The sequence below is a fragment of the Myxocyprinus asiaticus genome, chromosome 26 (assembly GCF_019703515.2).
Source record: "Myxocyprinus asiaticus isolate MX2 ecotype Aquarium Trade chromosome 26, UBuf_Myxa_2, whole genome shotgun sequence".
In the NCBI taxonomy this organism is placed as follows: Eukaryota; Metazoa; Chordata; class Actinopteri; order Cypriniformes; family Catostomidae; genus Myxocyprinus; species Myxocyprinus asiaticus.
In genome coordinates, this window is record NC_059369.1 from 28,608,370 (window position 1) to 28,626,692 (window position 18,323).

At 39.4% G+C, this 18,323-nt stretch overlaps 1 protein-coding gene across 2 annotated transcripts; it reads left to right on the forward strand.

Moving 5' to 3' along the window:
• The first annotated feature begins 134 nt into the window (after positions 1-134).
• Positions 135-17,737, forward strand: LOC127416807 (E3 ubiquitin/ISG15 ligase TRIM25-like). 2 transcript variants are annotated; one of them, XM_051656356.1, is made up of 8 exons: positions 135-409; positions 7,919-7,984; positions 8,531-9,465; positions 11,451-11,546; positions 12,078-12,326; positions 12,895-12,917; positions 13,020-13,168; positions 15,575-17,737. In XM_051656356.1, the coding sequence occupies exons 1-8, from the start codon at positions 184-186 to the stop codon at positions 16,129-16,131; spliced, it is 2,301 nt and encodes a 766-aa protein (XP_051512316.1). In that variant the 5' UTR covers positions 135-183; the 3' UTR covers positions 16,132-17,737. The 2 variants fall into 2 exon arrangements, with proteins under 2 accessions (XP_051512316.1, XP_051512317.1); XM_051656357.1 differs by lacking the exon at positions 7,919-7,984 and having other exon boundaries at positions 15,575-17,734.
• Positions 17,738-18,323: the final 586 nt, after the last annotated feature.

Genomic DNA, 18,323 nt, shown 5'->3' on the forward strand with positions numbered 1-18,323 from the left:
ACAGAGAGAGAGAGATCTATAAAGTATGCCAAATTTTCGTCATCCAAATAAAATATTGTGCACTGTCGCTTTAAGAGAAATGTAAATGCTGTGTTTGTGTTCAAAAGGTCAGGCTCCGCCCACACTGTGTAAGATCGGTTTCGTTTTTCAAGAGTACATGTTGCTGTACACAAACAATATAATATGGGAGCGTCTAATGATAAACCCCTCAAATGCCCGCTGTGTCATGAAGACTGTCGGAATCAGGTGAGGCTGAGCTGCGAACACACCTTCTGTCAAGGCTGTATCGGTGAGTTATGGAGCGGATCATCGACTGGACCTTATTTCTGCCCCGAATGCAAGTACGAGTACAAGGAACTGCCAGACTTTTCGGATGGAGCCTCAACATCAACAGCCAGACCCAGCGCAAGTATGTTTCATTAAAAAAAAAAAAAAAAGAACAAAGTAAATGTTAGCTGAGAGTTTTTGATTTTATTTATAAATTGCTCATGAAGTAGGACACATGCCTGTGATCTGTACTTGATCTGTTTCAATTAAAGCATATTAAGGAATACTCCGGGTTCAATGCAAGCAGAGAGACTACCTTATGCACGCTTGCGCCTTCTTTGATTTTTAATGGGAATAACAACGACACTGTGAGGGATAGACTTACAGTCACTTTAATGGCTGTACTGCAGTTTAAAATGTTTTTGGATCGTTCTGCGGACAAAACATTGAAAAGAATATTTCCAAGAACATTGAGTGGACAAAGAACTTCTCGGTTTCGTACGTAACCTCTGTTCCCTGAGACCAAGGGAACGAGACATTGCGTTTATCAACGCAAGTGGGAGTGTCTTCTTACAGGACCTAGCTGAAACCTCTCTACAATAACGGCAATATTCTAATATTGGCTATGGTGTTTGAGTCCCACCTGTTTTGGCGCGAAGTTGTCTGCTATAAAAACAGGTGCACAAACACCATTTCCTCAATTTCTGACTGAGAACAAGGAGCGCATCACTCATGCCTCAAGAACTCTTGAGTCTTGTAGTGTGGCTAGCGTTCGCAATGTCTCGTTCCCTTCGTCTCAGGGAACCGAGGTTACGTATGTAACTGAGACATTCCCTTACAACTCAGTACACTTGACATTGCATTTATTAATGCATATGGGGAACAGAATCCCATCACGCCGCACTACACGACATAACCTCCCAGAAAGGAAGCATGACGCCACAGTCTCGTGGGACAGCGACTGACATGAGTATGCCGCAGTGAGTGACCCTCTTGTTGGGCCAGGAGGGGAGTGAATTAGCTCCTTCACAAACCCAGTTGGGAATGGAGTTTATTTATAGTGTAAGTGCTTGTGACTTATGGTAAATTACAGTGGCCTTAATGCAGGCGGTTGTGTAAAAAGATGGGGAGCTCGTCCTTAAAGGGAGGAGCATAATTATATATATTTGGCCAATGAAATAGCAAGTGCTCTAAACAGAGAGGACTTGTGAAGAGAGAGAGAGACGTTACGTCTGGGTTGTAAAACCTTGCTAATGTGAGAGCCATAACTGGCACAAGCAGAGCCTCTGATTGTGCCAGTAACAGTCAATCGTTGAGGTAGTTCAAGATGCGCACGCCGCTCAGTTTCAGATGGGTGAGAACTGCATCAATGTGCTTTGTGAACATGCGAGGAGCCAGAGACAGTCCAAAGGTCAGGACTTTGAATTGATACGTTGTTCCCTCGAACGCAAATCTCAAAAACATCCTGTGATGTCATACAGTTTGGATATGAAAGTACGCATCCTTCAGATCTATCGACGCAAACCAATCGTGTGGGCGTACATGCGATTAGATTACTTTCTGAGTAATCATTTTGAATGGGTGCATTGTGAGTGCGCGATTCAAATGTCTCAGATCCAGGATCGGCCGAAGCACACCATTTTCCTTTGGGACAAGAAAATGATGGCTGTAAAACCCTTTTTGGGCTTGACAATTTGGCACAACCTCTATCACGCTTTTCACGAGGAGATTGTGTATTTCGGCATATAGAGCAGCATTGAAACAGGGTGGCCGGTGTGCAAATTGTATCGTATAACCATGTTCGATCATTTTTTGCACCCATTCTGAAATACCTGATACGCTGATATGGCCGCTTCTGTTTGGGCCACGGCTTGCTTAGCCTCACCGGTGGCTCGGCAGCGGCAGGTGCCAGCGCTGAGGCAGCAGGTATGGGGCTTTTAGTCGGGCACTGGCTCGAAACAGAGTGAGGGCAAACCAGCTGTTTTGTACTCCATTTTGGCATAGCCTGTGATTGCTGCTGAGTTGCTACGTAACGCTCAGAAAACGTATTCACAGAGCCGCCAAGGAGGCCGGAGACACTGGAGCCAACTGAGTGGCTTTTTCCTTATCACTCATTTCTGTGAGGGTCAGCCATACATGTCGATCCAGAACTACCAGGTTGCCCATGGACTTGCCAATAGCCTGCACAGTGACTTTCGTGGCATGCAGCGCTAAGTCTGTAGTGGTCTGGTGCTCTTTGAATGTCTCTGGATCAAAGCCTTGCTCGTCCATTTGCTTGAGGAGCTTGGCTTGAAACACCTGGAGCACTGCCATTGCGTGGAGTGCTGATCCAGCTTGTCCTGCCACTGAGTAAGCTTTTCCAGTCAGTGTGGACATTTGTAGACACGGCTTGGAAGGATGTATGGGGCGTGATTTCCATGCCCTTTTACTCAGTGGGCAGAGGTGTGCCGCTACTGCCTCCTCGACAGGGGGAAGTTGGGCATAACCGTTTACTTCCCCATGATCCACAATAGAGAGGATGGCATCACTGTGTGAGTGTGCTAAGAAGGGTGCACGCCAGGACTTATACAGTTCTATATACAGCAGAAGTATACGCGGCCGCTTGACGGCATCCGGACTGAAGGAACCATTCATCGAGCCGAGACTGTTCAGGTTCCTCTGGGGGAGACCACTCGAGGTTAAGCACTTCAACCGCCCTTGTAAGGACGCGGAGCATTTCCCTGTCAGTGGCAGGTGCACACACCTTGCCCTCACTGGGGGAGGGGTGGCAGCATCATCCACTTACCACTCACCTGATGCAGCGAGAGACATGTCATCATCATTATCATCCCCAGCGTCAGAACCTCTGAATGAGACGGGACTGCGTGCTCTTTCAGAGGGCCGGAGCTTGTCTCGCACATAGCGTATCGGCAAAGATGCGCCTCGTGGAGATTGAGGGGCTCGCGGGCCATGTGCCGGCACGAGGACCACCTCAAATTCATTCTGCTCAGCCTCGCGGCCCCGCTGTGCCTCCTTGGGTATAACAGAAGAGGCGGGTTGGAGGGCACGTGAGGCTGAATCGTCCCACAGAATGAGGGTGAAACACGAGCGAAGCGTCTTGAGACTCATGCCCTCGCAGTGAGGACAGTCTGTCTCCATGAGAGCTGACTCTGTGTGGGCGCAGCCCAGACAGTAAATGCAGCTCTCATGCTGATCTGATGGCAGGATGTGCCTCTCGCACAAGGAACACTTACGGAACGACATCTTTAAACAGACGTGAACATGGAAGCGACTCTTTTAGATATATAAATAAATATATATTTAGATTTCACACAATATGCAATTGTTTTGTAAGGATACACAACACTTGCCGAAGCACTGCGGGGAATCACGATGCTGAGGCCCGTTCACCAGCGATGCTTCAAGCGGCGAGGTGGAGTGATGTTCGCCGGAGCACTGCAGGGGAGCAGAGAGTCTTCACGTTGCCGTGAAGAGTCTGCCCGCTGACCCGTGTATATCGACGGCGAAGTGTAGAGGGCTTCTAGACAAGAGATGATCGCTGTCTTGAAGGAAGAAATTCTGAGGAAATGGTGTTTGTGCACCTGTTTTTGTAGCGGACAGCTTCGCGCCAAAACAAGCAGGGCTCAAACACCATAGCCAATATTAGACTATTGGCGTTATTGTAGAGAGGTTTCAACTAGGTAATGTAAGAAGGAACTCCCATATGCGTTTATAAACGCAATGTCAAGTGTACTGAATCGTAAGGGAACTCCAGACAACATGAGTTTTTTACAGCTTTATACCATTCGTGCCATCAAGGAGATGGTAAGACTATCCCTCACAGCCTCGTTGTCATTCCCATTAAAAATCAAAGCTGGTGCTAGCGTGAATTAGGTCTATTTAACCAGAGACAGAGCACTTGTATTAAAATGCATAAGAGAAATTGGAATGCCCAATATGGCGCATGCAAAAAAGGAAGTCCCGCCTTAAAGGGATAGTTCACCCAAAAATGAAAATTCTCTCATCATTTACTCATCCTCATGCCATCCTAGTTGTGTATGACTTTCTTTCTTCTGCAGAACACAAATGAAGATTTTTAGAAGAATATTTTAGCTCTGTTGGTCCATAAAGTACAAGTAAATGGCTGCCAAAATGTTGATGCTCCAAAAAAGCACATAAAGGCATCATAAAAGTAATCCATACGACTCCAGGGTTTTAATCCATATCTTCAGATGTGATGTGATGGGTGTGGGTGAGAAACAGATCAATATTTAAATCCTTTTTTGCTAGAAATTCTTCTCCCTGCCCAGTAGGTGGCGATATGCATGAAGAATCAGGGCTTTATGCTTACAGTTTTTAGGAGCACTTGTTCTCCTAATTAAAAAAATGTAGGAGCACAGTTGTAGTCCAGTTTTTTTAAGAGATGGTAATGTTAATGTGCCACAATATAACATGCACAAAAAGGCATGAGAAAACTGAGCTCATCAATTATGACAAAATTCAGGAACATAGTGTGAGTCATGACAAAGGAGTTAAAATTCTTATACACCAAATGTAATATTTTTAGTTAATTTGACAGGCTGTCTGCAAAAAAACAACGTTTCACATTGTGAACATAAATATACAAAAACACAATGTTCGCTTTGAAGTGTGGTCCTCTTAAATATATTTAAGAACTCTAAATTGACATCTGCAATGCTGAACATAATTAATGTTCCTGTCACACAATGTACAACAATCAGATGCTGCATATTTCAGTTGGCCAGGCTTTGTAAACTTTTAACTTTGAAAGTAAAATTTGATGTTTTTCATTTCATTCAAGCTGAATAAAACGTCTTGCACAACATTTTCGCGCTTGCTCAGTTGATTGAAGGGATGAAAAGCAGCCAGTCGCAGTGTGAAACATAACTATTGCGCAGTGCAAATGCATTTGGGAGTTGTAATTTTTATTCAGATTGTACTACAGCATTTCATGAGCTTCAGTCTAGGGTCAGGAATCTTTAGGCACCTCACAATTCGATCCGATTCTGCGGAGTCACGAGCCGATTTCAAAACGATTCCTGATACATCTAAAAAAAAAATAATAATTATTATTCTGCTGTGCAAATGCAAAACACAGTAACTTCACATTTTGACCAAAATTGGGGTTCTTAGACTGACAGCTATGCAGGTTTTGAGAAAATTGCAGTAACTACGAAATCCACACTCAAACCAAGTAACTGTTTTGTTGGTGTATTGTGCAGCCTTTGTATGGTATTGTCCATCATAAAAAGTGATAAACACTGACCACTTTACACAAGAAAATAAATGAAAGACAATAAATATTGGTTTTCGAAACACAGTACTATTAAATGTGCGCACTCTTCCCGACGAGCGAGAGACCGGCAATGAGCAACAGCAAATGAAAGAGCGCAAGAGGAGTAAAAGTGAGTGGGAAGCAGCAGGCAAAAAATAATTAGAAAATTAAAACATCACCTACGTCTCCCGAACTGCTGTCTCATTATTTCAGGTGTTTTATTTTCACTTGTTGTGCAAATTAGTGCATTAACGAGCTGGTATTTCTTGTTCTTTGTTGACATGTAATCACGAAATCAACTCTCCCATTGCCATGTGCGCGAGTTTGTGAATTAATTTCGGGATCGTAGGTTCATTAGGAAACGAATGGGGTGTGGTTGATACATCAGGTCTGCGATCAGTTTTGTAGGATGCGCTTGGCTTTAGGATATGTGCGTTTCTAACATCTGACTCTGGCACGTGCATAAGCGCCACTGCGCTGCCACATTCTCAGAATAGATTGATCAGAGAATAGATTTTTTCTCCCACCCCTTCTTAAATTGGGTGACTCACATCGGTGCGTCTAAATATTTTTTCACAGTCGCACACAGTAATTTTCAGTCGCATTGTAGAGCCCTGAGAATGCGAACAACCAAAAACACAAGAAGATGAATGTGAAAGTGAACGTTAAATTGGAGATTGACTGGGCAGGGAGGCGAATTTATTGTAAAAAAAGGTCTTAAATATTGATCTATTTCTCACCCACACCTGTCATATTGCTTCTGAAGACATTGATTTAACCACTGGGGTCTTATGGATTACTATTATGCTGACTTGTGTGATTTTTGGAGCTTCAAAACAGCTGAGAAATTCTTCTAAAAATCTTCATTTGAGTTCAGCAGATGAAAGAATGTCATACAAATCAGGGATGGCATAAGGGTGAGTAAATTATGATAGAACTTTTCATTTTTGGGTGAACTATTCCTTTAAGGGGCGGTCACACTACATTTTGCGCTTCATTCACTCCCATTCAAACGCGGGAGACCGGAAACGCAACTTCATGCGAAGAATTTTTGTACTACGCTTCAAGTTTGTTGAACTCTGAATCACGAGTCCATATTACGTGACAACGCGTGACCAAAAGAAGATTGAAATGTCACACGCTAACCTCTTTCTGACCTCTTGGCCTAATTCAATAAATACATTTTTCAAAGTTTTGTGTTTTTTTTTTTTTTTGGTTACAGGAAAGTGTGTAGACAACAATAGTTTTAACATTTATAAAATGAAATTATTAATTTGTGATGTATTTTTTACTTTCACAAGAAGCCCTTCTGCGTGACATCATTTCCTGATCTGTTGCGTTGTCCGGGAAAAAAAAATAGCACGCTCAAAGCCTAGTGTGACTGCCCCATTACAGGTAAATGAGCCAATCACCTTTTAGATGCAGACATCGGCAATGTCCCTTTCAAGGCAAGTCAGTCCATTTTGCAGCCGTCTTTGGAACTCTCCGGGGTGGGCTTGACAGCTTGGTCAAGATTACAATCAAAAGAACATTTAAAATCAGCAGTAAAACCTGACAACAATGTATCCTAATGATCATAAATTGTGCTTTTTTAGCGGTTATGCATACTAAAAATGTTTCAATCTTTCAGGCTTTAGCTAATGTGCATACGCTTTATTGAGTTGACTGACAGACGATGTCTGTATCTAAAAGGTTATTGCTTTTCTACATCCATTTATTTCCCATTGTGTGTTCCAATTTCTCCCATTCATTTTATTAATACCAGTGGTCTGTCTCTTGCTAAATGGTCTCTGACATCTCCTGTCAATCAAATCGAGAACACACATGCAAATAAGCTGGACCAGCCTGACAAATAGAGTTTTTTAGTGTGATCTGAGCTAAAGAAGCACAACTTATGATACCATTGTCAGGATTTTACTGCAGATTTGAAATGTTATTTGATCGTAATCTGGACCAACTGTTTTGGAGATTTAATTTTTTTTTCCCATTCAAGTAGATAGGAGCTGAACTTTCATGCTGCTTGTATCCATAAAAAAAAACCTCCCCTGGAGCATTCCCAAAATGTCCACCAAGTGGACTGACTTGCCTTGAAAAGGACTTTGATACAAGTTAATATCAAGAGACAGCATTTGTAGCATAATGATGATTATCACAAAAACTAATTCTGACTAGTCCCTCCTTTTCTTTAAAAAAAAAAAAGAACAAATCCAGGTTACAGTGAGGCACTTACAATGGAAGTGAATGGGGCCAGTTTTTGGAGGGTTTAAAGGCAGAAATATGAAACGTATAATTTTATAAAAGCACTTATATGAATTCTTCTGTTAAAAATTGTGTATTATTTAAGCTGATTATTTGTTGTTTTTATGGTCGTTTTAGGGTTTACAGCATTACGTCATCATGACAACGAACTTGAAAAATTAGATATAACTTTACACAGAAAAGGTTTGTAAATGATTTCATCACACTAAAATCATGTTAACATGCATATTGTTGCCTTTTTGCAATACTTTTGAAACAGTGAGTATTTTAAAGTTTACGAATTGGCCCCATTCACTTTTGCTTTTATAAATAAAGGGAGGGACAAGTGGAAATTATTTGTTTTGTGATAATCAACATTATGCCACAAATGCTGTCTATTGAGCTTAACTTATATTGAACCCGGAATATTCCTTTAATAGTGAAGGGGGTGCATTCATATAAAAGTGAAAAGTTGATCTGAAAATGTTCAATTAGCATTAATTTCAGAATTTATTACTACTGGAATGTTGCTTGCCCCCCTTTTGCTTTAATGACAGCCTGCACTCAAGCACAACTCCACAAGTTTGTGCAAAACTTGATGATCCATGTTAGCCCAGTTTGATTTGAGAATGTTCCAAAGAACATCTTGTGTGCTTTAATGAAAGCAAGAAAACCTTTTGAACACGGTCAATGTTGGCTCAGCATTTTGAACCCCACTGTTCAATCAAACAATACTTTGTTTTCGTGTAGGTTGGACACTTGGAAAGAAGCTATCTGCCCGATATTCCACCAAGACATTGCTTGGGAAGAGGAAGTCCAGTTCTGCATTCCCCGGGAAGTACAGTGGTGGATACAGACTGGGTTCAGCACCATCTAGTTACCTCCATGTCACTGACTCTAATAATGTGATCGACATTATTGATTCTGATGATGACACACCAGCACCACCTAAAAGAAAGCCCACAGCAGATGAGTGCCCATCTGGAAGCCAGTCTCCATCCGTGGTTTGGAGGAATATTTCTACTAGTGAAACATCAACACAACACACACATCCAGAAACAACATCATCTAATGAAATCGCATCTCCTCATATAGAATCATCACCAGACAGGAACACAAGCTCAGTAAGGGAGGACCTGCCTGTTGCTTCCTGTAGAAACGCAGAGGCACACAGAAAAAGCAACACACTTCAAGGAGAGAAAGAATCCTCAAAAGAGACACCAATTACAAGAGACACCTCTTCTAAAGCCAGTGACTTACCAAGAGTGAATGCGACCACTCATTCGACTGGGCCGCAGGAACAAATGAGTCCTTCTAATAGTGAAGAGCCTTCAGTCTTTAGTGTCCCAAGTACATCAACAGAGAGACTCTCCAGTAGCACCCATGTGCCCTGCCATTACTGTCTTTCTTCAGACCAGAAGGTGGCAGTGAAAACCTGCCTGGTATGTGGGGCATCAATGTGCTCTGAGCATCTGCGTGCACATCTGGAAAAGCCAGTGTTTCAGAACCATCCGCTTGTGAACGCTGTGGAGGATGTGTCTCTCTGGAGATGCCAGGAGCACCAGGAGATGAACCGCATTTACTGTCAATCATGTGGAGTGTGTGTGTGCACTGTGTGTTCCTTGGTCGGATCACATAAGGGCCATGAGTGCATCAGCATCCGTAAGGCAGAGCAGAAACTCAGAGTGAGTCAATGCCTAAAATTGTTTACATTTGAAATTGACACTTTTTTCCCTCTCTAAAAAGTTTTCTAAAAAGACCCCATGAAATGGCTTGATGAGCACATCTTTCTTTCATGTGTTGACATGTTTCCTATTAAAACAGGAAGTTTGGGTGGGACATATTGAAGAGCTCATCCCCTTTTTAAAATAGCCAATTGCCTTCAGTTTACGTCACACCCATTAACCATGATTTGATAGTTGCTATTGCTAATCAGAGGCACTATAGCGGTGAAGACAATCTCATTCTAGTTGGCATTTTATAGGAACAAAACTTGGATATGCCGATGAGGCGTAAAGCCCAAAGTATCCTTTGTCCGTGTGACGCAAATCTCGTCATCGGCAGAGAGTGCAAGCACTGAATGCGCGCAGCCTGATTTTTCTAACTGCACGTCTTTGAATGCGCAGAATGCTCATGCAATTTGTTGCGCTAGTTAGTGTCCACAAGATGGCAACACTCACATTTGAGCCATTGTTGTCACTAAGAAGCACTAGAAAAAGAGGTAATCGCTACTAAACAACAGGAGACGAAAGTAAAAACAACAGCAGTGGATGTGTACGTCAAGCGCGCATATATGAGGAAATCAGGAGATACCTGCAATTGTATAACTCGAGTCCGAAGGACTATAAAGACATCTATAAAGGTCTAAATTCCTGAAGAGAAATAGTCTAATGTCTTATAGCAGTCATAGCGTGCATGCGCCAAATGCATGTGAATGCGTGCACAGTTATATGGAGTATACTTTGAAAGGCTAGCATTCAACTGTACGCAGACACTGAGCATTCGTGTCAAAATCTAAGTACTGTATATTTTGGCCTTAAGACCCCGTTTACACCTGATATTAAGAAGCGTTTCAGGTGATCCGATCACATGTGGTCAGCGCTAAACACAGGTTTAAACGGTGCAAAACTTTTGTGATTGGATCACAAAAAACATACAGAGGTAGTCAAAAACGCATGTGACCACTTTGCATTTGAGTTGTTAACGTTAATCCATTCTTATGCATCCCGGACAGCAGTGAATGTATCAGCCACTGTGCTAAAACAAAAGTTTACACTTTGCCGGTTATGAGCAGCTTTAAATCGAAATAACCGCCTGATCTGAAAATGTGAAAAAGTGCATACATATACAAACACAGGAACTTCACATATCTTCTTAAATCTGTCTGATATCAACATGCAAATTAAAAGCAAAGATCTGAAGCTCAGTTAATACAGTTACTCCTCTAAAATAACTGAGAATTCTGCTCAAAATGTTGCATTTGTGCTTAGATTACATTTCAGTCGCATCTGGGAGAAACAGTGCACCATTTTTTGTTTTGTTTTGTTTTTTGGTGCTTTATTGGCCTTTTATGACTTTCTTGTGGTTTATTGTCATGCAGTATTGCATTGATGTAGACTCTCCCCTCGAAATCCAAACACAAGTGGTCGCAGGAGAGGCATTTAAGCGACCAGGTGTACACGGCAATGTGTCTCACCTGACCACATGTGATCGGATGACCCGAGACGCATCATAAGACCAGGTGTAAAAGGGGGTCTGAGATTTGTCATCAAGGTTTTCTTTTCTTTCTTTTTTCTTTTTTGAGTCATCAAAATATTCGATCCATTTTCCCAGAAGAGAAAGACTGTAAATTCTAAATGTATATCTGTTAAAAGATCATTTTGACAACTTTTAGTAGTACACTGTCATGCAAAGCTACATAGACATGAACTAAACGTCACAAAACTTTTGATTTCATGGGGTCTTAAATAAGTAGTTTGTCCTGTTCTGAATACAAATAATTTAAAGAGTAATTTTATAGTGCAAAGCTATTTCCAACAAAGATTCAATATATTCATATATCTATTGTTAGACAATAGCAAACACTAGTTTTTATTGGTCTATTTTTGAGATCCATTTTGTTATTTTTTGCTTAGTTTTCTAAAACGTTTTTTCTACACTATTGTCTCAGGACTCACTGAAGGATGAGATGACAAAAATACAAAAAACAGAAAAGTCCATTGTGGAAAAAGCCTTTGTGCTCAGTGAGAAAAAACATGGTGTCCAGGTAAGTGTTAGAACTAATTTATTGATTTCATTGTTAAAGTTATTTATTTAGGCATTTAAAAAACATTTTTGTTGCTATGTCTTGTTAAAGGTGTACCTCGCAGTGTAGATGCAGCGTAACACAAAAATGAAAATGATCAGTACTGATATAATACAAAAATGCACTATTTACAGTCAACAATGATAAAAACAAAAACAAAATTCTACTATTGAAAGTGTCCAATTCCAAGGAATTATTGAGATAAAGCCAGTAATATGCATCTGGTCATGTGATCCCAACATTGTGGTGCTCATGAATGTGCCCAGCACCATTTGTAGAATAAAGTATCTTTTTCTAAAAGACTGATATAGGTATATACTATTTGACTATTATCATTTCTTTCTATTTAAAAGTTTAGCATTAGCAAAAAACAAAAAAACAAAACAAATACAGAGTACTCAATTTAACAGTGTTTAAGCTCTCTTTTGGCAATTTCTTGTGTAGTTGTCCTGCTTCCCTGATTTCTTTTTTTCTCTTCTCTGATTCTTGCAGACAGGTCTGGAGGAAGTGCGAGCAGCTGTGTTGCAGCACTATCAGGCCATGCGGGAGGCTCTGGAGCATGAAGAGGCACAGGCAATGCACTGTTTGGCTCAGGAAAAGGACAGAGTGCTAGGGAGCATCGAGAGGCAGCTTGACACCTTGCAGGGTGCCCTGATATCTAGTCAGAGCATATTAAACACCCTACAAGGAATGACCACTGAACAAGAGCCGTCACAATACCAGGACCAAGCCTTTATCATGGTATGACAAATAGCGAATGTAGTATGAAGTTCGTAGGGCCCTGGTTACATTTGGTATTAACATTCGTCTTGGGTGATTCGATCAGGTGTATAAGGGTTCCAAAACGTTTTGATTAGATATCTCAAACCACTTTCAGAGAAGGTCAGAAATGCATGTGGTCACATTGAAATAATAGTGTAAACACTAATCCATCCTGATGTGCCCCTAATCATCTGCTCACCTGTCAATCATCCATCAGTTTTATCAATATCTAGTAATGATGTGAGTGATGTATGCAGTCATGAAATCAGAGACAATCCCCTTGAAATCCAGTCACAAGTGGTCACAGGAGATGCATTTGAGATGCATGTTAATACCTGGTGTAAACAGCAATCTGTCCCAGCTGACCACTTGTGATCAGATCACCAGAGACAGATGTTAATACAAGTTCTGAACAGGGCCTGCAAGACTTGTGTCTAATACACATTAATCCAATAGAAATGTCATTGCTTGATTGATATATTTGATGATTTCATTATTTTTGCAATATATGTAGTATATATAATGCAACTGTTACTCTTTATTTTAGGAATACAGCAAGATAGCAGCACAGTGAGTGTAATGTTTTGAATTTCAAATTTTATTTGAATTGGGTAATTGTGCTCATTAAATTTGTTAGTGGTAATCTTTAATAATCTTCCATTCCTTGTTCAGACTGAATGGACTGTCTGATCCTGTGCAAAACCTCAAGCCTCCTCAGGAGGTAAACCAGGGCCGACTGGACTGTCTTCAAGACTGGACTGAGCGGAGACTGGACACTGTCCTCATATCACTGCCTCACAGAGACCCGTTCAGATTGCTGTGTGAGTCTCTTACACATTTAATTATTCTATACATTACATACTCTTATTATGTAATGGAAGGTGTACAATCAGCTGGTCTATAGCGCAAAATAAATGTTGTTTAGCGAAGCAGAGGATTATCCAACTTATTATATGGCTACTTACCAATTAAATAAGTAAATAAATAGCTGTGAAATATTGGTTTGAGCTTAAATTATTTTATTACGTGAGAGGATGATACAAGAGACATGAAACTAGCACAGCTATGTAGGAGATTGGGCCAACAGTCATATACATTTACATCTTAGCAGTCAATGTACAAAAATATTTGACTGCAGAATGCCACGATTGACCAGTCAGAATCAAGTGTTCCTGAGAGCTGTGAAATAAATATATAAAGGGCCCTATTTTAAGAGCGTAGCTCTATGCGATAATTCATACGTGCAAAGTCAGTGGCCATGGTCATGAAGTTTTGGTATTTTCATGCAAAAATGTGCTAAGTCTAGACGCAAGTGGATTTGGCAAAATTTGCAGGCGCGAAGTACTAGTTGGCCGGGAAATTGCAGTTTAATTCTGAGGTTCTTCTCTGATTATCACACTGTCTGCATCCTTTTATATAGTCTATTCCATGTCAGGCTGTCATGGAATAGACTATATAAACAAAGACAGCACATTCATAAGAAGTCGGTAGTGTAAACAGACTGTATGCAATGAATTAAAAGAACAGAAATATGGACTTACATTCTTTTGTGCATATACTGCGTTTTTGTTGAATATAAGGCATATTAGTAAAACAGAGCTCCTTATATACACATAGAAAATTTTATTTTTGTCGGCATCTGGATGCTCCATTAAATTAAAGAGAATATAAATATTATTACAATTTGACAAAAAATATTTCTTAATTCAAATTACACTTCAAACGAAATGAACATATAAACAAATTTAACGAAGTGTTCAAAAAATCATATACCAAATCTAAACATTTTATCCTCTCCAACTTCTTTCACTGGCACTTTTTGCAGTGATTTAAAAATCACTCTGTGACAACAGGTGGAAAAATACCAATACAAATTATATTATAAATACAATTGTAAATATAAACATAATAATAGAAATATAATCTAGTACATTTTTTTAATGAAACGGCTACAACAGTGATTGTCAAGGACATTATTTGATGTTCCACTATATCATGGGTCGGCAACCTTTTTGATATGGAGTGCCATTTTTTTATTTTCCTGGTCAACAGCTGTGCCGTTTTTCACACCTGACCTGCATTCCAATCTACATCTTGTTGTAATCCTTCCTCATGATTATGCAGCGTGTTTTCATCAGCTGAATGGGAGGCTAAACACTATAAAGTATGACGAGACTCGCGCTGCGTGTGCAAGCGATTCGCGTATCACAAGCCGATCAACTATTTAGCCCTTTTCGGTAAATCGCACCTGCAAAATCCTAAAACTTTATTTCCAGGTTTAATTTATATTCTGAATAATTTATATTTTGCCATGTGTGTTTTTTTTAACCACACGACGTGGGTTTATATTTTCTCTTTTAATCGTTTAATGTAATTTTGAGTGTGACCATGGTTTAAGGAGGGTGTACCTGTCTGCTGGGTTTGAAATCTCAAGGATTAATAGTGGTGTTTTCCTTATTACATCACGTGTTGTTCTGAAAGCATAAAGAAACATATGAATCTCAGAATGTAGGCTGTCATCCGCGCAGCCTGACCGAAGCAAAGCGATCGCGTTTACTCGCGCGATTAACCGAAAGTGAAGCGCTGTCGGCTCGTGATGTGTGAATGGCTTGCACACACTGCCTGTTGGGTCTGTTTGGTATACTGCAGTCTCGTCAAATTTACTTTTTGTTTAGCCTCCCATTCAGCTCATGAAAACATGCTGTGTGATCATGAGGAAGGATTACATCAAGATCAACTGCAAATGCATGAACTGAGTTTAGACTCAGCGCTAAAAACAGACGTGTTTTTGATATGTCTTAGCGCAATGACCTATTTCCCAGGAAAATAGCAAATTGTGCTTTGCGCCACTTCATTTACATACAATACACCCACAGTTTGCATGCATACACCCACAGATAGCGCAAACACCCACGCCACTTGCGTTTTGCGCTGACACGAATACTGCACGTAGAATTGGTGCTCTCAAGAAAATTAGAGAAGACGTTGCGCATGGTTGTTGCAAGTTGCGCTGCGCCTTGCAAGGTCATGAAAATAGAGCCCAAAATGTCATAAATACTTGTATAAATCTTCATTGCAATGTTGTGACAACATTTTATCATAGGTTGTTATCCATATGTGCTGTCATGGCATGCAAAACAAAATATTAAGTGAGACTACAAGAAGACTTTGATCAATATACACAAATATTATATCTGACACGTAGGCCCTTTACTTTCTTTCTGCAGATGGGATAAGCCCAACTCTGGATCCTGATACTGCCCATCCAAAACTGCTACTGTCTGATGAAAACAGGACGGTACAGTACACTGAGACTCAGCAGGATTACACTGAGCAGGAGACTCGCTTCAACATTTTCCCACAGGTTCTTGGCTCCCATGCCCTAGATAGGGGCTGCTACTACTGGGAGGTGGAGGTTTCTCTTGATGAGGGCCGCTGGAAGGTGGGAGTCAGTGATGGACAAATAGGCAGAAAGGGGCAAAAGGATGTTTGTCGTATTGGCTTCTACCCCAATTCCTGGTGTCTAATATATGAAAAGGGGAAAGTGGAAGCCATGCACGATAAGGTGGCTTCACCTGTGTGCACCACTGGACTCTGTAAGGTCGGGGTGCTGCTGGATTTTAATGAGGGCCGCTTGTCTTTTTATAGTGTGGCAAAGGATGGGGCTCTTTCTTTGCTGTACAGTTTTGAGCATAAGTTCTCTGAGCCACTGTATATGGCAATGGCAGTTTCTAAAACTGAGCTCACCATCTGTGATGTATTTACCAAGCCCACTACAGACTAGACTATGTTTGTGCTTTTATGAAACATTTTATCGTTAAGCAGCACAAAACTCTTACATTCCACAAAACTACATAAATCCAATAGTGATAATTGCTGTTCCCAGTAGTGCAGCAGGTCTTGATGGAAACAAACCAATTTGGCCTGCTTGAATTTTTTATTTTTTTTTCTCAGAATGACTAATGAATGTTATCTGCTGTTTTGGAAAGGTAGGAAAATGATCATATCTGAGCCATTTTAAACTTACATTCCAGTTATATACTCTTTATTTTTATGTATTTATGCCATCTGGAATGGTGTAATTTTCAAAAACAATCTTGTGTGGCATTTTGACTACATTTTTAATATTTTCTCCACTAAAAACTTTTTTAATTCATTTTGAGAATGTATTTTAAAATTCATAAAAAAAATTTTTTGTATTTTTATATTGATTAAAATAAAAAATTGCACTGTATTACCATGTACAACAAAATAATACGGAGTTCAGGATAAACATTTGTCAGAAATCTATTAAAACAATTTATTTGAATACTTGTGTCAATTTTTAACAGTACATTTTAGTTTACATATTTTGCATCAATATATTTTTTCAGTCTATAATGAATGTAATAATAAACATTATTTTAAACTAATAAAATGATTGATTCTATCCTGTATTTAGACTTAAAGGTGCACTCAGTAACTTTTTGTTAGTGTCATCTTGGACTTACAGTGACACCTAGTGGTGTGGATGCAGCATCATTCAAAATCAATAGTTTTCAGTTACAGATGCCATTGTAGAAATTCACTATTCACAATCAGCCATGATAAATTTAATCCATGAGTGAAAGTGTCTAATAACAAGATGGTTACTGAGATTAAGTGAGTAGTATTCAGCTGGACATGTGATTCTAAAATGGCAGCACCCATAAGGGCACCCCTGCCCCATGTAGAATAAAACAGCTTTTATAAGGTTACTGATTTGACTAGAGTCCTCATCTCAAGTGAGTGGTCATGATTTTATACATATGTTTCAAAATAACAATTAATTTCTTTAGGAGTTGAACCTTTTTTAATGGGTAAAAAATTACTGAGTGCACCTTTAATTTGGATGTTTTTACCCAACCTCAATCACCTACTACATTTAAAAATATATATTTTTGCTACTGAATCTATGTCATTCATTAAATTCTACAATGTTGAATCATTTAACTGGTTCAAGTTTTCTGTTGTTTGAGTGAAATCTGTGAAGTCTGTGTACTAAATATTCCATTGCAACTCCAGATGGCAGAATTGTTCAAAATCAAATGGAAAATATGCTACTTTGGCATCAATTAGTCATATAGGAAAATCAAACAAAGAGGTGTTTAACAGTGTGCCAAAACTTAGGGAATCAATTCAGATGTCTTATTTCAGATGTTATCTGATTCATAGATGTTTAACCACACAAATACATAATTTAATCTGCAGGGTAGTGTTGTCAAAAAGCAAATTATTCAACAATTATAACATTTTCTTTTAAGACATTTTGTGTTAAAGCCCCTGTTATCACCAAAGGCATTTTCTCTTGGCATGTTTTGTAAATAACGATGCGCTCCGTATTTTATGAGAGAACAAACCACTGGTGGGAGGAGTGGATTATAGGTGCAATACAATATGAGTCATCTGTTCCAAGAACTGCTGTACGTGCCCTTTCACAATTACATTCTTTTCAAATCAACACAAATTTCCCTGTTAATAAAGAAGTAATGGGTAGAGAAAACATGCTGATAGATTACTCATTTGTTTATATTGGACATTTCATAATTAAGCTTTAGTTCAGAAGTCATTTAATCTAGTTTGTCCTGTTGTTTCAAATATGATGAATGCAATAATCCATCAATCCAATATTCAAAATATTGTATGATTTTTGGGTGAATCTCACAAAAACAGTTTCCCAGAATTAAAAGAACAAATTTATAGAAAGAAAAGAAATAATACTTTAAGGAAACTGAAGCCTTTTTTTTATTACCACTAAGATTTTTTCATTGAGACGTTATAATCTAATAATTATTCTCATTACTGTAGTACAAATTATTACATTATTAAATATGAATAAATATTTAATTATTAAATGTTTAAATGGATAAATATGTACAAATGCTTCCAATTTAAATAATATATCATTTTTATATTTGATAAGTCTTTATGGTCCTAAAAGTAGGCTTCATTTTCTTA